Source organism: Gadus chalcogrammus, chromosome 5 (genome assembly GCF_026213295.1).
Source record: "Gadus chalcogrammus isolate NIFS_2021 chromosome 5, NIFS_Gcha_1.0, whole genome shotgun sequence".
Taxonomy (NCBI): Eukaryota; Metazoa; Chordata; class Actinopteri; order Gadiformes; family Gadidae; genus Gadus; species Gadus chalcogrammus.
This window is the reverse complement of record NC_079416.1, coordinates 8,846,947-8,874,518: the sequence shown is the minus strand read 5'-3', so window position 1 is coordinate 8,874,518 and position 27,572 is coordinate 8,846,947. Positions and strand designations below refer to the sequence as shown.

The 27,572-nt window shown below is 47.8% G+C and overlaps 3 protein-coding genes across 5 annotated transcripts in view; 2 read left to right on the top strand and 1 right to left on the bottom strand.

The window, feature by feature from the left end:
* Positions 1–236: 236 nt before the first annotated feature.
* Positions 237–2,523, top strand: adi1 (acireductone dioxygenase 1). The gene is made up of 4 exons (XM_056590116.1): positions 237–444; positions 932–1,051; positions 1,664–1,843; positions 2,241–2,523. Exons 1-4 carry the CDS (start codon positions 322–324, stop codon positions 2,355–2,357), a joined length of 540 nt encoding a protein of 179 aa, XP_056446091.1. The 5' UTR covers positions 237–321; the 3' UTR covers positions 2,358–2,523.
* Positions 2,004–27,221, bottom strand: trappc12 (trafficking protein particle complex subunit 12). The gene is made up of 12 exons (XM_056590112.1): positions 27,079–27,221; positions 25,408–26,719; positions 23,869–23,985; positions 13,847–13,960; positions 11,834–11,972; positions 8,661–8,773; positions 8,070–8,142; positions 5,947–6,020; positions 4,925–5,023; positions 4,598–4,701; positions 3,997–4,084; positions 2,004–3,775 (listed from the first exon to the last, which is right to left on the bottom strand). The coding sequence occupies exons 2-12, from the start codon at positions 26,707–26,709 to the stop codon at positions 3,533–3,535; spliced, it is 2,466 nt and encodes an 821-aa protein (XP_056446087.1). The 5' UTR covers positions 26,710–26,719; positions 27,079–27,221; the 3' UTR covers positions 2,004–3,532.
* eipr1 (EARP complex and GARP complex interacting protein 1) overlaps positions 27,219–27,572 on the top strand; it is a 33,676-nt gene continuing 33,322 nt past the window's right edge. For all 3 annotated transcript variants that reach the window (XM_056590115.1, XM_056590113.1, XM_056590114.1), the window contains exon 1: positions 27,219–27,450. In XM_056590115.1, coding sequence (XP_056446090.1) covers positions 27,409–27,450 — 42 coding nt within the window. In that variant the 5' untranslated portion in view covers positions 27,219–27,408. The remainder of the gene's footprint in view (positions 27,451–27,572) is intronic.

The following is a 27,572-nucleotide window of genomic DNA, read 5'->3' as shown; positions in this document are numbered from 1 at the left end:
ATTACGTCCATTATAACGTATTTTTCCCACATTTACTGTAGTATTTGCGCAAAGAATATACATGAAGACAATGCTATTTAAATATATATTTATATTAATAGTTTATTTATTATATAATAAATTAATTGAAATAACAATAAACTATTACGTTTCTGGCTGATTTCCGTGAAACCCCTGAAAGTCCATAGTGTTAAAACTGTTCACACATTGTGAAAGCACATTGAAGTTACTGGGACCACCAGAGAGTCACATGGGCCAGCTGGTTACATGACTTCACCACCACCAGATTAACAACAATACATTCATCACCCAAGCCGCAGGATGCCACTGGAGGCTTGGTATATGGACAGCTCTGATGAAGATCAGAGACTGCCACACAAACTCAGCCCAAACCAGCCCGTCTCTTTGGACGAATTAAAGAAGATCGGCGTGTTGCACTGGAAGGTACAGCTACTTTATGTGCAGTCGTTCAGGCTAACTCGTTAGCCCCCGCAGCTAACAGCGCCCATCCGCTACAGTAGCCTGAGCTAAGGATACATTAAAGAAAACGTTTCTTTTTTTGTTGTTGTGTGAAGCAAGGTTATTAAGCATTATCAACGTTTGTTTTGATCTTACATGCAGTCACTCACGTATTTGTGTTGATTTACGTTGTGCATATATAACTAGTAGTCTGTTAACAATGTTTTCATTGCCCAGGGATTTGGATAACTAAAACATTCCAAAATTTAGGGGATCACATGTTTCCAGTGAAAGTCGCACAACCAAACCATCAGAAAACGGTGTGTTTGGAGCTTTAATCCAAACCAAAACATTCAGACATGTCATGCTGTGAAACCTTCAATAATAAAGTATTACCCTAAAATATATCGGGTGGATTGTGGTTTCTTGAGAGAATCTGAGCGATCATTGATCCATTTGTATTACTTCTCAGTTGAATGCTGACATGTATGAAAATGACCCGGAGTTGGAAAAGATTCGCAAGGATCAAGGCTACTCCTTCAGTGACGTCATCACCATTCAGAAGGAAACACTGCCCAATTATGAAGAAAAGGTAATGCAATCTCCTTGGTCAAAAGACAGCTCACTGTTGTTGTAAAACCCTTTTGCAATAACACTTAAATAATAAGCCCTTTATTACTTGAGTAATATTGCTGTGATAGGATACTTGAATATACTTAAACAGGGTTACTTTTGAAGCAAAGCAAGTAGAAACTGTTCAATTTTGTTTTATAATTGTACGGGCAGTATGAACCATGTACTGACGTGTGCGCCGCAAATTTCATGTTAAGTGTGATGCAAATCTATTATGTTGAGTGTGTGATGCCTGTATACAATAAATCAGTATTCAGTTTATCAAGGTAAAAAAAAGTCAGTTCAGAGAGTGATTACTCAACTGACACGGCAGTGCTAAATTTAATTTATGGGACCATGCTATAATAACCAAAAATCCCCAAGTTTCCATGTAGGCCTTAACCCCCTTTCCCCCGTATCTCTAAACTGGCGTAGTTGTGGAGAACAGATCGGCACTGGGGACAGCTGCCGCCTTAATTAAAACTCCCAATTAAATCAATTCAAATTTGCAAGGTGCAATTAAAACACATGAGGTGGAATCCGTGGCCCCTTAGGTAATCTCTCTCTCCGCCCGCCTCCCCTCCTCCAACAGCTGAAGATGTTCTTCGAGGAGCACCTCCACTTGGACGACGAGATCCGCTACATCCTGGATGGCCAGGCCTACTTTGACGTCAGGAGCGTGTGCAACCGATGGATCCGGATCGCCATGGGGAAAGGCGACCTGATCACGCTGCCTGCGGGAATCTACCACCGCTTCACCCTGGATCAGACCGTAAGTCAATGGGGGGCGACAGTATAGCGGGAGGGGTAGGCCGGGTTAACTGGGGACCTGAAGGTTCCTGGTTCGATCCCCGGCCCCTCCTAGCTGAGTGTCGAGATGTCCCTGAGCAAGACGCCTCACCCTGACTGCTCATAGCTGGCTGTCGCCCTGTGTGGTTGACTACGCCGTCGGTTTGTGAATGAATGGTTGGAAGTCGTTTTAGAAAAAAGGGTCAGCAAAAAAAAAAAAGAACATCAATAAACATTAACAATCCATGATGGTCAATAGGTTTGATGTACACATAAGTGACATATTAACTGTATATATATCAAATTGTAGAATTTGTATGGGATGTTTATGGGAACATTCTGCAGTATGTATTGGCCTTATAGTGTGTTTGTATTTGCAGAACTACACGAAAGCCATGCGGCTGTTTGTGGGCGAACCCGTTTGGAAAGCTTACAACCGGCCTGCAGACGACTTTGAGAGACGTCAGCAGTACGTTGCTTCACTACAGTGTTCCTGAAACATGGGAGAGAGACACACACACTAATGTGGATGTAAAATCAGTATTTACACAAATCAAATGCATAGTCTAGTTTAGTGCCTTGATTGTTATGAAATGTTTTGGTCATTAACACTAGTTTTGAAAATCTTCTGTTTTGTTCACATGAATATAAAAATGCTGCTAACTTTCAAACTTTGTCAGTTTTTTTTGGTATATCCTTATACAAACAACCTCAAATGCTGACAAGTTAATTTAAAAATACAATTTTAATTTTCAATAAAACAAATGACTGCACAGAGTAAAGTAAGGTTAACAGCACATTCTCTGCAAACTACGATTATTATAATGATAAGGATCAATAAATCAATAAAATATTGAGGCGCGACACAAGCATTCTTATATAACACCCCTATTATAATATGTACAGCTTTATATTAAGTGATTCATTTTCTAATAGTGTAAGGAGAGGTTCACACAACAGTCCAACTTGTAGAGCGAGAGATATTTAGCAGGTTAAGATTTGATAGTGAATGATGACCGTATCTATACAATTATAAACAAACTGCTCGGAGGGAAAGCGGAAGGGAGAGCTACATTGACCGTCCTGGAGCTCAGGATAATGCCCATGCTGTCTAGCAGTACCACGGCGTCTGCCCTTATTACCACGTGTGTGTGTGGCAGGTGGGAGGGTGGGAGGGTTGGTGCTCATTCAACTTTGAGTTTCCTCCGTGGTGATCTATTTAAAAGTTTAAAAGGAGAAAATGTATTCCCCTTCACCGTCTATCGAACATTTAGGCCACTCAAGTGCATCCTAAAAGGACCATAATGTCACTTGATTCCCTGCAGAAGAACAAGTACGTGGCTGGGGCTGGTTGGAACCCAAATATCCCTTTTTCATAGGTCTAAAAAAAGCAGAGAAAGTCCAAACATGGGTTGTTTGGTGGAAACCAATCCTAACACAGCACAACATTCTCATTCCAGGTTCTACAAACCCCATCTAACAACGGAGCCTTCTGGTGCCCTTTTAAGAGTCTACCTCCCAAGTCCCATCCATTCAGACGCAGTTTGTTCACATTGCTATACGCTGCATGAACAACATCCCCACCGGAGACGACGCTAGCCTCCCCCGGGCCCCTGATCTCGGAGTCGATCTCGGTGTCGGTGTGGGGAGGGTTGTTCGGGGACGCAGTGGCTCAGACCAGTTTGAGGCACAGCGTGTTGAAGCTGTCCCCCTCCCGGCAGGCCACCGCCTCCAGCAGGGCCTGCTTCTTCTGGGTGCTGCGCGACGACTCCAGCTCGTACATGGTGGTGAGGTTGAAGAGCACGCTCTCGTGGAGGTACTGCGCCGGGTCCTGCTGCACCAGGCCCTCCAGCTGGCCCAGGGACTCCTTCAGACGACCCAGGTAGAGCAGGCACACGGCCGCGTTGTTGTTGGCCTGCGGGGGAGAGAGAGAGAGAGAGAGAGAGAACGTTAGGGTGAGGAGGATGGAGGGCTAGAGTGGAGTGGTTATGTTTTCTGTATTTGTAACAACCTTCAAGGGTTGTGACAACCTTCTAGGGTAGAATCGCTGAAATAATTTGACAAATGGATGTTGACTTCATGGTCTCATCATTGAAAGTCACCTGGTTGTGTGTGGTCGTAGTAACTCACACCTACCACTGGGTTTTTGGGGTCAACCTTCAGGACTTGGGAGAAGGACGCATGTGCCTCGGCGTAATTGTTCTGACTCAGATGAACAAATGCTCTGAAACACAAAAGCATTACGTTTCAGGGTTGCAGCGCAAGAAACGAAACCAACATCCAACCAAACTAATCAAGGGTGCATAAAGAGACAAAACATCACACATGCTTGGTGGAAGGTGTGAGCAGTCCAAACAGTCAGTTGCCTTTCGTCAAGACAGTATTTCTGGGTTTGTGAGCCTGTGTCTGAGTCACACAGGTGCCGTCACACACACACACACACACACACACACACACACACACACACACACACACACACACACACACACACACACACACACACACACACACACACACACACACACACACACACACACACACACACACTTAACACCCGGCAGAGCTGCAGAGACGCATGTGTGACCTCTGCATGTGACGAGAGAAAGGAAGTGCCAAGCAGCCAAAGGTCCCCGAAGGAATCACCTTTAATAATTCCTAAGTGTGAGCGCGTGCATACACACACACACCCAGGTGCTAAATGATTGATAGATGCAGAGACAGTGATAAAATGACAAACCTGTTCATCAACACATTCGTGGTGTGACTGGGATGACTCCCTGTCGCTTGGCATGCTTTCTCCACATCCTGGAAATATCTCTCAGCTGTTTTAATATCACCGATCTGGCCAAGGACAGACACAAAAACAGAATCACACCTTAAATTGCCGCTGGGCTGACTTGAGAGAGAAACCTTAATACACTGTAGTATAGCAGGATAGTAGTAGTAGTATTAATTAGTGTGTGTGTGTGTGTGTGTGTGTGTGTGTGTGTGTGTGTGTGTGTGTGTGTGTGTGTGTGTGTGTGTGTGTGTGTGTGTGTGTGTGTGTGTGTGTGTGTGTGTGTACCTGCAGGAAGATGCGTCCGATGCCGCTGAGCAGCTGCACTCTCTGCTGGGGTTCGTACTGGATGATGGAGTGATAGATCTCCACTGCCAGGACATAGTCCTGCAGAGAGCGAGAGAGACAGAGAGACGAGAGACAGAGACGAGAGCGAGAGAGAGCGAGAGCGAGAGAGAAGGAGGAGTTCAATTACAGACAAAGCAGACATTTTTAGAATCTCAAGCATGAAACATGAATCCTTTTCATATTGAACACAAAAGGTGCATATTGAGTCATTTGGAGTGGGTTTCCAGGTATGTACAGGATTTTCTTTGCAACTGTTCCATTGTGACGTCAAGTCTTAAGTCAAATGACGCTAGGCGTCACTCGACTCCACTAGAAAGTCAAGGAATTCTTTGGCTTTTCTGATGTTCTGAGATTTAACATGCTTTGTATATCTGCTTTCTGTAGTAGAGTTTATGTATACAGCACCTATCAGACAAGGCTCACACAGTGCTTCACAAATGTAGAATAAATGAATTGCAATTAAAACACAGAAAGCAGATACTAATAAAACACTTTGACAGTAATAAGACTAGGGTTATAATCCAAAAACCAGGGAGTTTGCTTCTCCACAGGCAGCTGCAAATTTGGCTCGTCACCTGTAGGTGGCACTGTAGTTTCACTACACGAAACTACCTCTAGATCCCACAGCCCCCTGCTCACCATCCCTGCTCCCTCTCCCTCTCTTTCCCCTCCTCTCTTTCCCCCCATCCACTGGCTCTCCCTCTCTTCTTGTCTCTCACTGACCAGGAATCCAATTAGTGGTCAGTCTGTGGGGATTTCACTGTGAATCCTCCCCTCGTCTGGCATCAGATTCACACACACGCACACACACGCACACGCACACACACACACACACACTCTCTCTCTCTCTAACAGGGAGAAACACGTTTAATACACGTAAGCGCCGCAGAAATGTTAAAACATGAATGCACAGAAACGCCCCGAACACACTCGTTCGCTCACAGACACACAAACACACCTACCTTCATGGACAGCAGACAGTTGGCTATGGAGTACATGGACCGGGTGAGGCGAGAGCTCCACAGCTGAATGGATGCTGTGGAGAGAGGGCACAGGATTGGGATTTCAGCATCGCATCACAACACACACACACACACACACACACACACAAACGCACACGCACACGCACACGTACACGCACACACACACACACACACACACACACACACACACACACACACACACACACACACACACACACACACACACACACACACGGTAACTTAACCGTCTATCCATCCCTCCCATTTTTCATCCCTCATTCATTTGTTTATTCATTCGTCCATTAAAAGGAAAACCTGCTCCCCAACCCATCCATTATCCTTTACCTCATCCACCCATCCGTCCCTTCTTCCCTCCCTTGCATTCCATCCATTCACCCCTCCAATCCCCCTCCATTAATCCATCCATCCACCATTCCCTCATTACTTCTCCCATCAATCCCTCCATCCATTCTGTTCTCCTCCCTCCACGCCTCATCCCGTTCTCCCTCCATCGGTCATTTACTCATCAATCTACAGTTCAACACATCATTCTTCCCTCGCTTCTCTCCTCATCACACCTCTCCCTCCCTCCCTCCCTCCCTCCCTCCCTCCCTCCCGCCTTCCACACCAGGTCTTATTTTAGACAAGAGCTGCTGAGGAGACTGCGGCACATTCTGCTCTCTCTCTCTCTCTCTCTTTCTCTCTCCTCATGCCCCTATCTCTCTCCCAGTGTATCTCTCACTCTCCATCTTGCCCTCTGTATTGCCTGCATCTCTCCCTCTCTCTCTCTCTCTGTCTACATCTCGCTCCCTCTCTTTTTAGACTGAGCGCCTCTGTGAGGGAGCTAGCACACAGGGCCTATTAGTATTCATCACTGCACGTGTGTGTGTTTGCGTGTGTGTGTGCATGTGTGTATATTTGCATGTGTGTGTGTGTGTGGCAGAGAAGCTAATCACTCAGTGGGGGTCTGATGTGTAAAGGCAAGGCTCTGCGTTATTGACTTTCCTGTCTGCGTGGGCAGAGAAAAGAGTAGAGAGAGAGGGAGAGGGAGAGGGAGAGGGAGAGGGAGAGGGAGAGAGAGAGAGAGAGAGAGAGAGAGAGAGAGAGAAGGGGTACAGCTATTGGATCGCTTTTAGATGAGGAGAGAATCTGGCAGATCTGGCACACCCTAGTACACAGACACCCCCCACTCAAAACACACACACACACACAGCACGCATCACCGTGGCAGTTTGCCCAATTACAGCAAGCTTTTTGGTAGGCTTAGCACGAAAACTAAAAAAAAAATTGATTTCTCACTCCCTCACCCTGAAACTGTCTAAATGGCCCCTCTGGTCCCTCTGCAATCCATCGGAATGAAATGCAGACCACCGCCACCAACCCACCCTTCGCTCGACCCAAACAAAAGTTTCAAGAAAAAAGGAATAGGCAAAGGCGTTAACGATGGACACGGCCGGTGCGTATCGCCGCGCCAACTGCATTACGACATGCATCCGGAACGAGGGAGCCTGCGATGTTCGCACTCCAGAGGGGAGAGAGAGAGAGAACAGAAACGAGAGGGCAGGAGAGGAGAGGGGCGAGTAAGATGATACAAGGGTCAATTGAATCCAGCTAATCTGTACACTGCAGTGTGTTTGGGCTGGTGAGTATCAGACCAGGTCCTCCCCCCCCCCCCCTGCCCCACCCCTCTCTCCTTCCACCACCAGGTGCTGTTGGTGCAGACTGGAGAGAGAGAGGCTGTTCGTTAACCTGCTAGGGGTGAGGCGGGCGGGGGGGGAGACTCGCTTGGAATTCAGCGCGCCTATTGAGGCAGAGAGGGGCTGACTGCCTCTACAACGCCGCATTGGTGCATGCATGCCTGAGAATGCTTAGCGGTGTGTGTGTGTGTGTGTGTGTGTGTGTGTGTGTGTGTGTGTGTGTGTGTGTGTGTGTGTGTGTGTGTGTGTGTGTGTGTGTGTGTGTGTGTGTGTGTGTGTGTGTGTGTGTGTGTGTGTGTGTGTGTCCGACCACCCTCTGCCCCTCCAGTGTGGAGCAGTCTGGGACAGAGGCCAGATCTCTGGCCAGCAGAGTATGGAGTGAGAGAGTGTGTGAGCACACATTACCTTGTCTGTTCTCCTGTGTGAGTGTGGTCATGCTGCCGTCCTCTGCCAAGCCCTGCTCCAGGTTCTTCAGGATCTGTCAACACGGGTGTTTTAATGACATGGTCTGAGCGGGCTTCCACTGTGTTAAAGAGCAACTCGTTATCACCATGAAATCAAAGTGTTATTGGGTCTGCGATCAACCATTTTAGTTATTTATGAGGCCAAATCCGCCAGCAGATTTTCAGATTGTTCGATGAATGTGTTGGTCAACTGCTTGAGCCTGGACACTCTTTGTTGTTTGTGAGTGAGAGTGTGTGTGTTCTGTATGTGTGTGAGTGAGAGTGTGTGTTCTGCTGTACGTGTGTACGTGTGTTCTCTGGATGTTCAGTGTGTGTACGTGTTCTGTGTGTTCGTGTGTGTGTGTGTGTATATCTACGTTTGTGTGTGTATGTATGTATGTGTGTGTGTGTTTGTTCTGTATGCGCGTGTTTGTGTGTGTGTGTTTGTTCTGTATGCGCATGTGTGTGTGTGTGTGTGTGTGTGTGTGTGTGTGTGTGTGTGTGTGTGTGTGTGTGTGTGTGTGTGTGTGTGTGTGTGTGTGTGTGAGCGTACAGTGGTACAGGCGTTCTTGAGGCTGTGCAGGTGGTCCAGGGCGTCCTGGGGCTTGGCCAGGTACTGGGGGAGTTCAGCATGCAGCAGGCGCATGGAGAACGGCACCATGGAGCCTGGGCGCAGGGAGGGAGAGGGAGAGGGAGAGGGAGAGGGAGAGGGAGAGAGGGAGAGAGAGAGAGAGAGAGGGAAAAAAGAAAATGATTGTCAAAAAAAGATGATAACATGACAGGATGGGAAAATCGAAGAAATTCAGAAAGCCCCCCCCGCCCCCCACAAGAAAGAGTGGGGTTGCAGAGAGACAGTTGGTTGACACAGAGAGAGAGAGACAGAGAGAGAGAGAGAGACAGAGAGAGAGACACAGACAGACAGACAGACATAGAGAGAGGGAGAGAGAGAGGAGATGGGGAGAAATGGAGATAGATGAGAATATAAACCCGTCCGCCCACACACAGCCTGCACACACACATACACAGCCCTGGAGGCAAGCGCCTACAGATGGCATGAAGCTACGTATGGCTTCTTATTAAAGCCTCTCATCTCTCAGTCTCACACACAGATACACACACACACACACCCCTGACAGTCCCTCGCCTACAGTCCCTTCCTACGTCCCTCTCTCCATTACATTTCCCCCCACACACACACACACACACACGCTGGGAAAGCCCATACCCAGGTGAGTCCACAGGCTTTGATCAGCGTGTCTTTGATATAGCCTTGGGATCTGTGGGCCAGTCCACTGCACTAGCACGGTCCCTATACCATCGGCTCCCAGCTCTCTCTCCGATGTCTCGGTGCACCACGGCGATTCCACCACTCTGCCTGTCTCTATGCCTTCTAAAGTGGTTCCACGGTCTGTCTGCACGCGCGCCGCCCATGTGTGTATACTTGGTGTTGCTTGACCACTGAAATCTCCAGACTATAAAAGCTTAATGAAAGACTTAAAAGGCTCACTTAATACGGAAAAAGACGGAAAGTATGGGTCCCCACTGACAAAGAAGCGCCGTCTGTATCAAAGCTCAGATTACGGTGCTTGATCACCGTTCTGATACAATTCAACCTCTGGGAGTGCCGACCCGCAGCCCTTCTCGGCATACGGTCGGCATCAATTTAAAAATACATACCAAGTGCCAGAGGGCGGCTAAGCGATGCCTCACGACGGAAGTTGGATGCCTCCCTACCTTTCACTCCAGAAAACAAATTGTACAACTCTAAAGGCGCACAACTTATTCCGAGCATTTTGTGTTCTACTTTAAGCTCGGATCCCGACGCGTTGCAGAGGTTTTTTCTCTCTCTGCACGGGCAGCTGTGTCTCGTGGGTGGTTTTGGAGAGCGTGATCATGGATAATAGATAGTCGATGGGCGCACCGGGCCGGGGGAAATGTTCAGACTCCCGATGCCAGGGCTAGTCGGAGTCTGGTGCCAGTTTTGTCTGCAAGCACCATGGAGGGCACAGAGCATTTAATATTGAGCAACGGAAATTCAATCGGCGCTCCCTTTAGAGGTCTGCACGGTGAGCTGCTTCCTTCGTGTGTGCGTGGGCATGTGTTTGCCTATGTGCATGTGTGTGTGGTTTTGTGTACGTGTGTGTGTGTTTGTGTGTGTATGGGTGTTGGAATACATGCACGCTTACAGCGGTGTCTCTGCTGCTGCGATAGCCTGAGGGGCGCGGCAGATCCAAAGTAATGGGAATACATTAGAGAGCAATTCATGCAGTTATAAGAAAGAGGTGAAAAACAAATCCGAGGAACCAGCGCCGCAGACAAGTGGAGTTTGGCGGCGCTACTTGGCGATACGGTCTGGTTGCCGCAGAAAAGTTTCATTTGAATATTTAATGGGGCGGTCGTGTGCGATGGTATGCTGGTGTACTCTAAAAAAAAGAGTTGGTTAAACATGGGGGGGGAAGCTATCATCAAAGAGTTTGGGAGTCTCTTTAAAAGAGAGGACTGATACACATTTTCGGCAATCCATCCTGTCAATCTCGTAGATGAAATGCATAGATCTGCATTTTTTTAATCTGGCGGCTCATCTATTAAATTCATGCATTTAAAAGCTAGAAATAAGGAAATTTAAAACCCTGAAGGACGATTAGTTAAAGTGGTCTTACATTATTTCTGACCACTAGAGGGCGTAGACAACTAACTATATTCGAACGGAGTGCCTTAATGGAACCCTGGCATCCTAAATGATCTAAAACCTGCCGTAGTTGCCATTCCAGCGAGCAATAAGGCAGGAAGAGCACCTGTCAATGTGGCATCCATCACAAAAAATATGTACGCAGCCGGCAAAAATGTTTTCACGGGACATAGGTCTGCAAAGGTACACATTTTTGGGGGTTTAGTCGGTCACCAATTCAAAGATTGTGCTTAAGAGGTCAGAATTTTCGACCTCACGTTGCTATAAAGCTGATTCCTCGTTTTACATTCCAATTGGTGGTACACGTGTTATTCAGTAAACCAGAAATGCTGACTGATTATCTCTGTAGCTACATAGTAACATATTTTTTTTTAACATTTCAGCTGAGTCCCTGGATGCATTGTGTTATCATGCACTGTAAAATCTTCAAGAATAGCAAGGATCCTTATTTACTTCAACTGGAGAAAGTACCGGACTCTAATTGGAAGGCAGGCTATTATAGGAGACAGGCCATTATTTTCAATACATCATGTAAGGTTTTGTGCTGCGCATATATATACGGGGAAATTAGAGAAAAATATTATCAGCCTACATGCAGAGTGTAATATAAGTAACAAGACCCGGTATTATCTACAAGATTTAGTTTGACAGGAAGAGAGTCACACAAAATAACCCAGACTCACTAGCTTTCTTCCCTCTACCCCTTCCACTTTGGCTTTAATCTCCCCATGGCAGACACAGAAAAACTTCTCCTTCTGTTTCCTCTTATATCTAATTCTTCTTGTATTGAAATGTGATACCCATGACAGCTAGCAGCTCCCGTCTTTCGCTCTGCATATGGTAAAACTTTTCCTAAATCAAACTTTCACGCTAGTATGCTACTCTGTGATAGGTTGGCAACCATCGATTTGCATGCAAACACATCTCTGTGTGTTCGGAGCACGGGGTGGGCGTATTTGAACATAGCCCACAGCAGTCCTGGGCTCGTGACAGAACATGTTAACAGTAGAGCGGGGCTTCTGTGCCCCGGTGGGTACCTCTCCTCCCTGGGTAAACAGTGGGGTAGTACTCGTAGTAGAGGTCCGGCTGGTCCAGGTTACCGAAGGGCTCCATCTCCATCTCTGCACTCTGGAACAGGTTGAGCTTACACAGCAGGGCCAGCCTCACAAACCACAGCTGGAGAATAGGAGAAGAAACACAGCTGAATCAATGATTCCTTTATGGCGACGGTAGATGGACATATGTTTTTTTTAATACTAGATTGAACAACAAAAATGGTGAGCAATGGGGTGAAATGGAGGGGTTGCAAAGGAAAGGAAATGCAAGATCTCGATCGATCGAGATCTTGCATTTCGATCGATCGATCGTTGCCCAGATTGATTGTGTGATGTGAATCTCTCTCTCTCCCTCTCTCCCTCTCCCCCTCTCCCCCTCAGAGGCACAGAGAGAGACACCAAGAGAGTATGGAGTGGGGGCAATCCCATCCCACTTAATGAAACATTTTGTGAAATGTGTGTGAATGTCTTACAGAGAGTTTATGTGATTCAATTGTGCTTTGTTTTTGCAGTTTCTGAGGCTACATGAGGATAGAGACATCACCAAACCAACCACAAGGCCTGTAATGTAATACTATTGTCAATTAAGAAAAAATGTATTACCTTATGGCCAAAAATGACAAATTATGATAGACAAGATTTTATTTTACTACATTATGCGCTTTCTTATTGGATATTATTACATTACATGCAGTTACAACATAACATTATTATGTTATGATATATTATGGTTAATTACACTGTGGTTCCTCACATAATGTAACTTAAGTTGTATAACCTGTTGTTTCATTTCATTTGTTTTATTCTCTTGAACTCATTTCACATTAGTGATTGAAAATTTATTGTTTTTAATCCTGTCTTGGATTTTATGAGTAAAGACCAAGATAACAAAACACAATCAGTTATCTTCATATCTTCAGGTACCCATTTGGGCTGCTATAGTATTCAAATAAAATTACTACCGTAATTATCAACGCTGACTTCACATCACACAATCAATCTGGGCACCGAGCAAATCCACAAACTGCAACACTCAAAATGATACATGAAAACATAATGAGCTGGTCTGAAATAATTCCGAAAATATAATAATAAATATGTATGGAGTGGCCGCATTGGTTGTATCGGCCCTTCTACAGAAGCACACATACATACTTTAGCAATATACATTTGTAGACAAAATAAGTTAAAATTAGATTAAATGAATGTTGCCGTTTTCCATGTGCAATACTGTTTATTAAGCATAATGCCATCCGTAGTGTTTTAAGTTTACCGCCTTTATTATTTTTTAATAGAACTTCATTACTCGGGCAATTGTGTTACCAAACAGTAATGCCAATAAAGCTCAGTGAATTTAATTGAATTGCGAGAGAGATAGGATGGAGGAGAAAGGAAGGCTGAGAGAAAGAGCAGGAGAGACAGAGAGAGAGACAGGGAGACAGAGAGCGAGACAGAGAGAGAGGGAGAAAGAGAGAGCGAAGGAGAGGATGTGTGTGTCAGCTTGCTCCCTTTATTTGACTGTAATGTATGCAGGCATCTCTGGGCACCCACTCTCCCACTGTCTTTCCCTTCTGTGTCACACACACACACGACTATTTTCCCATATAGGGACATGCCATGACAATATGCATGTACCCCACTGTGCTAGCCATGGCGCTATATCCGCCACACACACACACAAACACACCCTTAGGCTGACTGCTTATGTCCTCTTCACTGGAATACAAGTCACTTTGTGGGAAATGAGATAGGTATGATACGGACACAAACACATATGAACACAGTGTGTGTGTGTGTGTGTGTGTGTGTGTGTGTGTGTGTGTGTGTGTGTGTGTGTGTGTGTGTGTGTGTGTGTGTGTGTGTGTGTGTGTGTGTGTGTGTGTGTGTGTGTGTGTGTGTGTGTGTGCGCGCGCGAGGTGAGAAAACAAATGAGGAAGACGGGCAGGGGGCACTTTGAGCAGAGTATTGACCGAGCGAGAGCCACCGGGGCCGTACCTGCAGGGAGTCGCTGGTGTGGGAGGTGCGCTGGCCGCTCTTGCCGTAGCCCTGACCGTGAGCTGTCAGCAGCCGGCCCGTCAGGTCCGCCGCCGCGCGCCAGTTCTTACCGCTCTGTAGAGGAGGAGGGACAAACCACACACAGGGGGAGTGAGCCACGGGCGACGTAGGCGGGACGCGCCGCAGCAGAGCCTCCTGTACGGCGTCGGCGCTCTGACGGCATCACAAGAGCGTGATGTGTCTGATGCCGACGGGAATGGCGGGGAGCGAGTGCCAGACACCCGCCGCCGAGACGCCCGTCACAGACCACGTCAGATCATGTCCCTGCCGGCACACCCATGCATCATTTACCAGCCCGCCTCGCGTGCCATGCAGGAACGCAGCCCGAGTTTAAGGACATCGCAAGAAGATGCGTGACACACAGCCGACACTGATCTTGCGCGGCCTCACTTCCGTCGGCAAAGTCGTGATTTAGGTGAAACCAAAATCACACACGAGTAGGATCGGAAAAAGGGTGGAGATGGCTCATCGTCATGTCAAGTATGTTCTCTTTGAGTCCGGAGACCAGGACTTTAAATAAACATTTTTACTTGGTAGCATAGGTTCTCTCCGACTTCAAGAGGTTAACGGGAATCAAAAAGTAACACTCAAGAATCAGTGGTATATTTGGAAAGTAAGCCTAATGACTGAATACTCATAATAAATCATTTATTACTTAAAGTGGCATCCTCAAAAACATACATTTTCATTCACATATAAGGTCAGTTAAAGGGACTCTTACCTTTGTTGCATTTTTACACTTTTTTTGGATAAGGTTAAATTGGTATTAATAAGGTAATAACACTCTAATATGCAAGACAGACCCACCAGGAGTAAAAACAAACATTTATTTTACTCTCATAATATTTAGTGAAAACTTCAACCAATAAAATTCTTCGGACCGAATGACCTTATTGGCCGACAGACCTGTCTGTTTGCTGCATGGATATATAAGGTTTTCCGTCTGCTTCTTGTGGCGCATTCGGGCCCGCGTCATCAAGGCGCGTCCTCAACTAGAGGGTTTGTTTTGATTCCACGGCAGACAGTAGCGAGTAGCGACCGTAGCGACTGACGATGGCAGACCAAAGTGGTCCACGGCGTACTGAAACTGCACCATTCAGTCCGATTAGGGGACTCATCTCTGACTCAGACTCACAGAGTTACCCTCCTCTGGAGCCTCAGGAAGACCTCCAGACTGTTGGCCACCAACTGCACCATTCAGTCCGACAAGGGGACCCGATTCGGCCTCAGAAGCCAAGTGGTCCCGCTCCCCTGGATGATTCTCAGGACCTCCAGACCGTTGGCAACCAACCGCACCACTCAGTCCGATTAGGGGACCCATTTCGGACTCAGACGCGACGTTGTCCCGCTACTCTGGAGCTACTGTAAGACCTCCAGACCGTTGGCACCCAACCGCACCACTCAGTCCGATTACGGGACCCATTTCGGACTCAGACGTGACGTTGTCCCGCTACTCTGGAGCTACAGGAAGACCTCCAGAACGTTGGCACCCAACCGCACCACTCAGTCCGATTACGGGACCCATTTCGGACTCAGACGCGACGTTGTCCCGCTACTCTGGAGCTACAGGAAGACCTCCAGAACGTTGGCACCCAACCGCACCACTCAGTCCGATTACGGGACCCATTTCGGACTCAGACGCGTCTTCTTCGGACTTCTTGTTTACTAGATCCCTGGTAGATATTATGACCCCTGGGAGTCTAAACATAACCCATGGGAGTCTAAACATAACCCATGGGAGTCTAGAACTTTTGTACTGTAGCGACCCTGGGACAGTTAAATAGTTTGTGTGTTATGTGTTACATTATATTTCGTTGTCCGCTATGCCAGTTGTTCTATGTGTATGTATTGTAATGTTCTTCTTGTCAATCAGCGTGGGGGCGAATCATTAGGTCAGCTGGGGGAGGGCCTTGGAAGAACAGGAGGGTGGGGGCCTGCACGCGAGTGAGACCGTGTTGGGGGTTGCCGGGGTAACCGGGGTTTGTTTTGTGTCGGTTTTCTGCCGTTGGTTACAATGTTACGGGTTTCAGTGACCTGGTTTTGGTTCATTAAAACTACCTTCAACTACTAATGACTCGACATCATTATGTCACCGGCGAAGTCGTTACAGTACTCTAAAAAATAACGCTTAGTTTTGTACGCTTAGGGGGTGGGGCATTGGAGGAAGGCGGGATGATTTGAATGTGCTGTAATTCTCAAATGCAACAAAGGTCAGAGTCCCTTTAAGTCACTGTCTATCCCCGAATGAGGCAACACATTGGTGATCTAGCATATGGCACACTGATAAAACATCTAGCATTTCCAGTATTATGGTGAATGTACAGATAGGAGGACGTTCTTTTGCAAACCGAGTACTGTTCCAATACACACGATCACCAAGAACGGTTAAAATGACCGAAAGTGTCCTCTACACGCCCACTTTACCAATTATGCATCGGTTGGTACCTGGTGTGAACTCGTCAGTACAGATAACGATATAACATTTAAGCCAGGAGCTGCAAGCAGCAGAGCAGACCAACAACAGAACAATTTTAAAAGATTTCATATGTTATTTCATCAGTAAACTCACTTCTGATCTTTTTAAAAAGGTGAAGAATAAATGTAGGAGATTTTGAATATTGGCAGCTTTGCCGGAATTGATGGCGAATTGGAAATGTGTGTCAATGTTTTCGGAGTTCAGAAGCTCCATAAGTGCCTGCGGGGCAAGCTAGCTAACCAGCCGCCCAGTAACACTCAAAGACCCCCCACACCACAGACCACTGCAGCAAACGGAGACGCAGAGGAAAAGCAGGCCAACAACCATATAACCATAGATGTAATCAAATAAACAACAGGAGCCGTATGAAAGGGGACGGTCGTTATTTTTTTTTGGTATAAATAGAAAGCACCGGGTGTATTGCCCAATAGTGCATCGTCTCAAACCATCAACATTGTTCTGCGCACTCGTAAACTTGCAAGTACATACTTCCATGTACGAGTAGCAAATATGTTATCCCGAAGAACGCAAGTCCGTCCTTTGCATTCTTGGTATTAGGAAAGGCCCATGGTTGCCATAGACTCCCAAGGTGTTATTGGATTTGATTCAGTTTTAATAAGCGGAGGACAGGTGTGTTGCATCAAGACTTAATCAGCAGGGGCCGGGTTATCATAACAGCCAATCAGAAGAATATCATGCGTTTAACCTAGAGAGAGTCAACTAATGAAAGCCAATGAAAATGCGGCATTGGGGTTTGATCCTTTTAAGAGAGATGTGAGGCGGGGGGAAATGGACATGGAAGCATCTTGAAATGGTATTCACTGACGCACTGAACAGTTCATTTGTAGCCGGAAGTAGGTGTACTGAAGCACTGTTATTCCCGGCACTATAACAAGATGAAAATACTTTGGTTTCTATGTCCTTACGTCCGTACTGTAGTCACAGCAGGGGGGAAAGAAGGACCTGCAAACCTAAATAGAGGAAAGTGTTCTCCACAGAGTGCAGTTTTGAGGTTGTGGAATAGTAGATTGTAGTGTGCGGGACAGAGGACAAAAAACACTATCGCACACACTCATGCGCATAACAAACACGACACTTTAAACACACACATGCCTGCTGTCAGGTATACAAGCATTTATGTATTCACATATACCATTGAAGAGGCAAACAAGAGTCAACAGAAATATGAGCACCCACCCACCCACCCACCCACACATTTTAAATGAACAGCATCTGCTTCCACAGGAGGGGGTACAATAGGTTGGACAGGGACGGAGGTGGTGGGGTGAGTCATACCACCCCATCGACCCACATGACAAGGTCAGCCTGACGACTGGGTCCCAAGTGCTCCACCATTCATCATGGCCAGGAAGCTAATTAGACGAGAGAGGGGGAGAGGGGGAGAGGGAGGGAGGGAGAGGGGGAAATAAGCAGGAAGAGGAAGAAGAAAAGAAAGGAAGGGATGGGCAGATAAAGTGACAGGCAAGGGAGACCGGTGAAGAAAAAAAAGACAGAAACTGAGAGGGAGACAGACAGACAGACAGACAGAGAGGGAGAAGAGAGAAATGGTGGCTGAACGGCTGGAATGACACGTTCTCGCTCTTCCTTGCAGCCGTCTCCCCTCTCCCTCCCAGAACCTATCCAAGGCTTTCACTGTGTGTGACGCTCTCATTTCCCCCCTAGACTCCACTCATCTTCAAACCTGTCACCCTCTCTTCCTCCCCAGCGGGGGTGCTCTCCCACCCGCCACCCCCCCCAGCCCGTATTGACTTCCCTCCTTCCTCCTACCTTCTTCTTCCTCCTCCTCGCTTCCCCACTCTCATTCCTCTATTCATCCCTTCCTCTTTTTCAACGACCTAACAAACACACACACACACACACACACACACACACACGCACGGCTATGGTGTCTCTGACACACACGCTCACACACGCGCCCGTGGCTGTGGTGCCTCTGAATCTTCATTAGGGCAGGAAATGAAGCTGAAAACGAGGAGGCAGCCTAGATGGCCGAAAACAGCTGCAACCACTAGCACACACACACACACACACACACACACACACACACACACACACACACACACACACACACACACACACACACACACACACACACACACACACACACACACACACACACACACACACACACACACACACACACACAGTATTACTAGGCAGGTGTGTGTGCGGGGGGATTTGAGGGGAGTCGAGTGGGAGCATGGTGAGTCTGCAGTGGTTTACAGTAGCCACAATTCCTGCACACCTAGCATTCAAGAACATGTACACACACACACACACAAACACGCACAGTGGCACAGATGGATGAGGGGTTTCAAAAGTGGGATGAGCAGGATATGAGAGGACTCCAGCTGCCGTGGTGAGAGAGCAGGATGCGGTCTTAAAACTCGTAACAAAATATCAACCCCAAAACTTCCAAGCCGAACCCTGCGGAGTAGGTCACAGGAAAGATCAAATAATTGATATCCCATTGGGGAGGAGGAGGGGGCAGCGCAGGGCGCAGCCAGGGCCAATGGGAGTGCGTCAAGCAAATTTCGACTTGCCCAAAAAGAAAACTGTCCAAACCACTGAACTTGAGCTTTATACAACGTTGCCGATTCACCGCGTCAAACGTCATAGCAACACCATGACGAGAGGGTACAAAGACAACAGATACGCTGAGACGCTGTGCATACAAATGTATTTTGAGTTGTGTTGGCATGGTAGCAGGGTAGTCGAATAGATAGGGTTTTAACTATCCTCAGAGCCTGATGCCTTGCCCAGCCACCTTTCTCGGGGAGGACAGGTGTCCGTTGTCTAGCCCTGGTTTTAGAGTCTTTGAGCAGAGCAGACTTCTACCTCCCCATCTTTCACCAGGAAAAGGATATAAACAGCCGCTCCGAGCCCTTCTGCTTATGGAACAAACACTGAATAAGTTCGGGAGGATCCGCGAAAATGACGACCGACAAAAGAGGCTAGTTTCGTTTCCATTCCCACAGGTCACAAAAAAGTGTGCGTTTTTGGGGGAAAAAATGAATGCCCATTTCCGACTGAGATTTCAATGCAAAGAAGCCAGAACTGTAGGGTGTCGTAGACTCAGGGTCCCTCTCACCCCTCCCCAAATCTACAAGAGAACTTGAGGGAAGACATTTGACAATACCCCCGAAAGTCACGTCAATTGCGGATCGCATCTTTTAATGAAACAGTGGGTTTCTAAACACCAGCTTGCCTAGAGGGTGGCCTTGCCATGTGAAAACCCAGCGCTCGTTACCCAGGTGTGAATCATTTCAATTAACACAGATGAGGTGGTGGTGGTGGTGGGGCAGGAAGGGGGGGGGTTGTGAGGTGGCGAGGGAGGTGGAGGGAATAAGGAATAAAAACAATTGACTGATATACGGGATGGTGATTAATAATTTAGCTTGGCTCAAATGACTCCGCAATAAGGTATAATCAGATCTCATCCCCCTTCCCTGCTCTCCCCTACCTCAAATCAAATGAGGATGCATTACAGAGACGATTTATCGCCGCCGATATTAAATGAGGAATTGAGCTGAGAGGCCAATGAAGTGCGCGTCGCCATGGTTAACGCCGGGGCCGGATTGTGTGGAAGAGTATTTTCCTGTCCTTGTTCCATCCATTCTTCGGCTTTTCATTTTTTCATGTGGGCAGCCTATACAACACTGACACGATCTTAACTAAGGGCAGGGAGAGAATACGAAGGCATCACATCCTAGCTCAATGGTCGGTCTCATTTGGCCATGCTTCGACACAAAAACGCATGAGGAGAGAGGGTGTGAGAAGACAGAGAGACACGCTACTCTCTCGGCTGTTCTGACGCACGGCAGGTGAGACATTGTCACTCTAATCATAGCATCCCACGCACACGACACTGTTGGTCGGGATGTGAAACCAAACTCGTGCCTTGAACTCTTTTGAAAAAGGCACATCAACACTTGCACGCATGCTAATGTTTAGCAAGGCTGTACAATATCACGCATACTCCTGCATTGTAGTATATACACCCGGCGCATGCACGCGGATACAATAATGAATCTTGTCACTGGGTTTAAAGTGTGGAGGCATAATTATATTAATGATCACAAGTTCAAGGCAGCTTTTCCTTTGGCAAAGTTAGAAAGAATTAAAAAGAAAGCCATGCATAACAAAGCTTGGCAATAGATGGGAAGGGACACTGCTGTTCCCTTGCGAGACTCTAGAGGCCGGAGGCAAATCCAGACTTTAAGAAGGGCTTCCTAGTCCCCGACGCTGCCATGCACTGGGAGCTCCTACTCCGCTTCGACTCAGCCCCCATATTTTACCATGGTGCCTAACATTTAGCCTTGACATTTTGAACATTTTACACGGGACAAGTTTGTGGCTGGAGGTCGCGGAATGACGTCAAACTGAAAGCGGCGACGCGACTCCCGCGCTCTCGCACCAACAGGCGACCCTCTTCCGTGCAGCGATGGCCTGGTCTGAACATATGGCGTCTGCCCGCGCGCACGGAGCAAGGTGAGAACCACCGGCACCAGAGGGAGGGAGAGGCGCCGACACGACCCTGGGCTGCTGACGCTGCACTCCCCCCGCTCTCCCCCACCTACTCCCCCCTCCGCCCGCGCATCATTGTCGTTATGAGCAGGGAAATGACAGCCTGTGTGAGAGTGCCGGCGTAATGATAACTAAAGGTCGCAGGAACGATGATATCAAAAGCAGGACACGCTCGCCAGGTCGCCGGGATGCTGATTATTGGGTGGAGCAAAGGAGGGACTGCGTCTGTCTGACCCGTCCAAGGTGGAGGCGAGGAGAGGTGCGTGGGTGGGGGCAGTCATCTAACCTCATGAAGGTGCAGACTTGCTAAGCACGGTGTGTTTGCACACACGGAAGCGCGGACACACACACACACACACACACACACACACACACACACACACACACACACACACACACACACACACACACACACACACACACACACACACACACACACACACACACACACACACACACACACACACACACACACACACACACACACCTCTGCTGGAGACCTGGCGCCCAGCCCAGACGCCATCACGCTGTGGGGAGGAGAAAGAGAGGTTATGGGCTCTGGTAGATAACACAGACGGACAGAGGAGAGAGAGAGAGGAGATGGAGAGAGAGGGGGAGAGGGGGATGGAGGGAGGGGCGGGGGGGGGGGAGGAGAAGGGTTGCCTAATCACAGAGACGGATGAGGCCAGCCCAGGGTGGTACTGAGCCAGAGATGCACCAGTGCTGACCACACCACTGCAAGGGGACAGGGAGAGAGCGTGGGAGAGAGAGACGGAGAGAGAGACCTAGCGAGAGAGGTCACTGAAAGAGAGAGGGATGAAGAGGGAAGAAAGGGGTTAGAGAGAGCTAGAGGGGGAGGCCAGGGCTCGTTCATCTGACCGGCCCTCCGGTACCGAGCGAGTTTGATTCTGGAGCAGCACAACAGGGGGAGACCGGATTGGGCGAGATTGAGGGGAAGCGGAGAGAACACAAGATCCCTGCTGATATTGTTCCACATCTGTCATCACATTAGGCCGGTCTCATTGTCTCAATCCAGCGCTTCCTGCACTCAGAAGCAGGTCTGTTCCGTGTCTCTGGCTTTCTCAGGGACCTGCTCTAGTGACAGTGCATGTGCGCGGTTCCGGTTATCTAATATCCTGTGTGTGCGTGAGCGCGTGCGCGTGTGCCGAGCACAGTGTGGGCTGGTGACAGCCGGCACTGTCACCCGCTGGGTCTGCAGCATGAGTCACTCTGCCAACATCATTCATTAAAAAAAAAAAAAGTGTGCACGACACTTTTAGTGAGCACATACGGCACGGTCACGCACGTGTGCAACTAAAGGAAGCCACCTGGCTCATATCCGGGGGAATCGATGCACTGTATTGACCACGGCCAAGGTGACTGGAGGCAGCGGGCCCCAGCTGTGACAAACACCAGCTCACGCTTGCGGGCACACACCGTCACGGTGGTGTGTGTTTGTGTGTGCCCTTTCGCACTTTTGAACATCTGTGTTTAAAAACAAAACAAGAACACAAACAAGCGACCTGATTTCGCTCTTTGCAACACCATTAAAAGTTTCCCACTTAAAAAGGTGAAATGAATGCAATAGCATTATTCCAAGAGTGAATACCCCCCCCCCACACACACACATACAGTATGTGGGTCTTGGTGGGAGAGCGAGCGGACCCTGCAACTAGAGGTCCCAGAGTTCAGTTTGCTCGCCTCTCCCATCCCACTCACTGCCTGGTAGTCCTTGGGCCAACAACAGAAATCTTCCCAGTATAACTTTAAAGCAGTAGCTCCACAAAACTCATCACCAGTTAAAATACATAGTACAGATCATTGATTTCCTTCTTTCACTGCATTGCTCAAGTATTTCTATTCCCTGTCATTTCTGCTTTGAAAAAAGAAAAGTACCTTTCTTGCTTGCCAACACCTCTCTCTCTCTCTCTCTCTCTCTCTCTCTCTCTCTCTCTCTCTCTCTATCACACTCTCTCTCTCTCTCTCTCTCTCTCTCTCTCTCTCTCTCTCTCTCTCTCTCTCTCTCTCTCTCTCTCTCTCTCTCTCTCTCTCTCTCTCTCTCTCTCTCTCTCCTTCACTTTCTGACTCCAGGGAACCACCCACCCACACCAGTTGGCAGAGAGCTTTAATGCCTTATGACACGACTCCTCTTCTGCACAGAGGCAGCACACACGCACACTAATGAGAGCGAACACACACAAACAACTATACCTCACAGTCACACTATAGTCCAGACACAGAATGTGTGTGTTTGTGTGCATGTTGCAGACTGCAGCCAGCTCCAACTTCGTCTTCCTTTCTTGAGCTGCTGTGCTAGTGTGTGTTTGTGTGTTTGTGTGTGTGTGTGAGTGTGTGCAGCCAAGTCCAGAAGGCCCTTGAAATATGCACAGCACTCCCATGCATAATACATAGGCACAGCAGGAGAAAAGGCACTGGAGAGCTAGGAGGATCTCCACCTCTCCATCTCCGCACTCCTCCTCTCCCTCTCTCCCTCCCTCCCTTCCTCCCTCCCTTCCTTCCCACCTCCCTCTCATCCCTCCCTCTCTTTATCCCTCCCTCCTCCGCTATGCTTCCTTCAACCGTTCTCCATCGCTTCAAGTGCTGCTGCAGCAGCAGGCGCATATGTTGGAAATAACAAGCGTCTCGTGAGGTCACCCACGGGTCACACATTATGACGGCGCCGTCAAGTGAGGCTGCCTGAAGCGAGACCGAGATGGGTGGAATTGATACAATACTCTTCGTAGTCATTGCCGAGCATATTGCTATCAAATGGCAAATGGAGGCCACGTTGGAAGAGAAAAGGGGGACGGGGAAAATTAGTTATAATAGCCGCGTCTGTACTACAAACAACATTATCAACACTGTCCTGAACAGCCAACAGACAAGACTTCAAAACCAATTAAGACAGGTAAACACTTGGTAGATGTGGTTGACTTACAATGAGCTGCTTCAGGCCCAGGAAGGACTGCTCTACGGAGTTTGCGTTGAGGACCTGTCTCTTCATCGCCGCCTGCTCACCCAGGAACCGCAGCATCAGGTCTTTCACTGCGTCGCTCTGTACCGCACACACACACACACACACACACACACACACACACACACACACACACACACACACACACACACACACACACACACACACACACACACACACACACACACACACACACACACACACACAAAAACCATGTTACCAAGAGGGCCATGTTAATGCAGAACACCTCACAAAAGAGGAAGTGGATGTGGATTATCGGTGGCCCTGTTCCCACAGGAAATTAAGGCCCCCGCCATCACGGCATTAGCGCTAGCCTGGTATCACCAAGGCAGGTCTGATGGGGGCCGGTGTTGTCCTTTTGCTCATTAGGTATGAAGCCTTGATCAAGTCTCAATATAACCAAGTTCGCCTGATTAAAAATGGAGGTGAGTGTAGAGGGGCTGACACAGGAAATCTAAATGACTCCAAAATCTAAATGCTAGGAAAATATGTTTATTTAAATATGGTTGTAGAAATGTTTTCGTACATATTTCTTTCTACCACACTTCAACTTCAAATCACACTCAAATATTTATTTTGAAATTGAATAGGTGAGGTGGTGGAGAGAAATATAACTCCATCACCTGAATAGACAATATCATTTTCTATGGGATGCCCTTGTGAGTCTAAACAAAACAGGCAACCAGCATAATTGCCAAATGAACTGGAATGAAGAGGACTAAAGGATTATTTTGAACACGAGCGCATCAATACTTTGATCAAATTCATGTTCTACGGCCACGCAGAAGTATGCCGCCTTGACCTGTTTGCGTAGGAGTTCACAATAAGTCCATTCATTAATTTCCAATGCCACATAGCTCCGGGCATGCGTTGCAGAAGCATTTTCTTTGCGTCTAGATCCCGGCACCCGTTGAACGGGTTGGACGTCATACGCATACAAAATTGGTCTACGGGGAAACCTTCGTAGGTCATTCTGCACATAACGTTGCTGTGTTTGTGTAAAAAAGTATGCAACCTTTTGTGGAACCAGTATTTGTGAGGCATAATCCTGTGTTACGATAACATTAATGTAGGACTATAGGTTGCAACTTCACAATGCACTACAACAAAAGGTTGAATCATCTGGCTCCTCAAGCCTCAACCAAGCAGGCATTCATTATTCAGAATGTCTCTCGGGTGAAAAAAAACAATCGAATGGTGATCCTGTAATGTATCTTCATACATTAGAAAATCAACAAACTATATATGAAGCTCTGTTGCACTAGTTTAACTTGCTAAACACTGGTTCAGAGATAAGAGGTTTAGAGGTTGCATAGGAATAACAAACCAGAATTTTTTCATGCATAAAATAACTAAGATGCCTTAAAAGAGCTATAGTATATGGAGCTATACTATAGAAGCCTAGAAGTACCATTTAACTAAACAAATTACCTTGAAACTACATCTGCAACTTAACATTGTGGAGATGCGCGCTTATCGTACCTGTAGGTTGTCGAACTTGAGGCCGGGCATGGTTATTCTGTCCCTCTCCACGTAAGCCTGGTTGTACTGCTGGGTGGCCACCGCCATGAGCACCTTCCTGGTCTCAGTGGAGGGCAGCCAGGCATCATGGCGCCGGTCCACCTCGCTCAGACTCAGCGCCGTGGCGAACGGGTCGTCGCTGCCGGAGAAGGCGGCCTGTAGCTGGTTGAAGTGCTGGGGCTGCGGCGGTACGGCCGGGAGCCCCTGGGGAAGAGGGGGCCGCGCCTGGACCAAGGGAGTGGAGCTTTCGCCGGAGATCGCCCCAAACAGGGAGTCCCCTTGAGGTCCGGCGTGCGGGGTGGAGAGGGAAGAGCCGGTGGAGGAGCGCTGCTGTTCTGGGGTCACTGGTTCGGGTGTGGGCGGGGTGATGTGGGCTTCGGCGTTCGGGTTTGAAACGGAGATGAAGGAGGAAGTGGAGGAGGTGGTGAATGAGTCGAAGAAGTCCGAGGCCGGGTTCATGTGGCCGTTGTCGCTGAAGAACTTGCTAAGGCTGGGGCTGGGCTGACACACCAGCGGCGGGGTCAGCTTGCTGGGCGTGCCCGTCTCGTCACTTCCCCCGCCACTGGCCATGCTGAAGCTGGGAGACTTGATGAGCGTGGGCTGGAAACCATCGGGCACCAGTGTCTTGGGCTGGTTGCCTTGACTGAATATGGTGCAAACCGGCACAGGCTCGTCTTTCAAACTTTCCTCCATTAGAGAAGGCATTGCCAGGTCTTCATCCATAGCACTAGGCGGACTCGGTGTGTGAGCGGCAGACACCAAAACAGTGACCGTCTCCCCCTTTTCACCCTGCTGGCCCTTCTGGTCATTCTCCTCCTCCTCCTCCTCCTCCTTCACCTCTTGGTCAGGACTCTCAGACTCCTGTTGGTCCAACTCATCTTCTGTCTCACTAGCATGCAGAATGACATCAGGTTTTCCAACTGCGCTGACTGAAGCCTCCAGCTCTCCTGTATCTTCATTGTCACCTGTCTCCAGAAAGGAGTCGATAGGAGCCACATCATCCTCTTCGCTGATATTAGGCGAATCTGAAATCATGACACTCTCCATCATCTGGTCATTGAGTCTTTCCAGCAGGCTCTCTGAGGGTGTGGCAGTGCTGTCTTCCAGAGGGGTGACACATTCCCCCCCGAGGTCGATGGTTACCTCCGGGAGTAGGAAGGCATGGTGGGAGATGGTTTGATCAGGGGCTAGAGAATCATTGGCGAAATCCTCCACAGCTATGTCCAGGGTAACCGGCCGAGCAGGACCCTCACCGCTATCCATCCTACTGCTCCTGTAAATAATATCCACGTCAGTGTGTTGGCTATCGAATGACACTGCAGCTTTCTTTCTTTCCCTTTATTGTCTAAAATAGATATATACCAAAGTTAAGATAAGCCATTGATTCGATGATAAATATTTACAATGCACAATAATTGTATTCTTGCAGACTTGACAATCAACTACTCTGGATTTGGGGTTAGCTACAAAGCTAACGTCAAGTCATTTAGTGAGCTACCGTGTCGAAACAGAAAGCAAAGCAAAAATTACATGGGTACCGCATGCAGTGTTTTACTTTTACAGACTCTATTATGCGTTAAATACATGGACTGTGTTCATTTTTTCTCTTACAGCCATGAAATGCATTCTTACCTTTAAACGCTTCTTTAAAAGACTGACAGTAAGACCTACACTGCGCATGTCTATTATACGACAACACTAACATACGGCATCTGTGAAGGACAAAACTTCATCAGCGGGATTCTTCAAAGGATTTACGCCGTCGAACACATAGAAGAACGTTTCACGGTTCCTTGTACGCGTTTTACGCACTCGCTACGTACGCAAAAAGTGTATATCGCGGAAATGCATTTTGGAAAGGTTTAATGTAGCACAAACTGTACTAGTATTTCACTTACTGTAGGGCAAAGAATAACACATTTGAACATTACGAAGGTGGGCAAAGCTGCAACAATTTGAGAAATGGAAGACGATGCACCTGTCATTTATGGTCTCGAATTCCAGGTACGTAGATGAACCTATACACCACATCACTCTCCATATAAATGAACACTAGCTAGCTACTATGGCATATGTTATTATATTCTTGTCACATTACATTTTAAACGTATCTACGTGTCATAGAT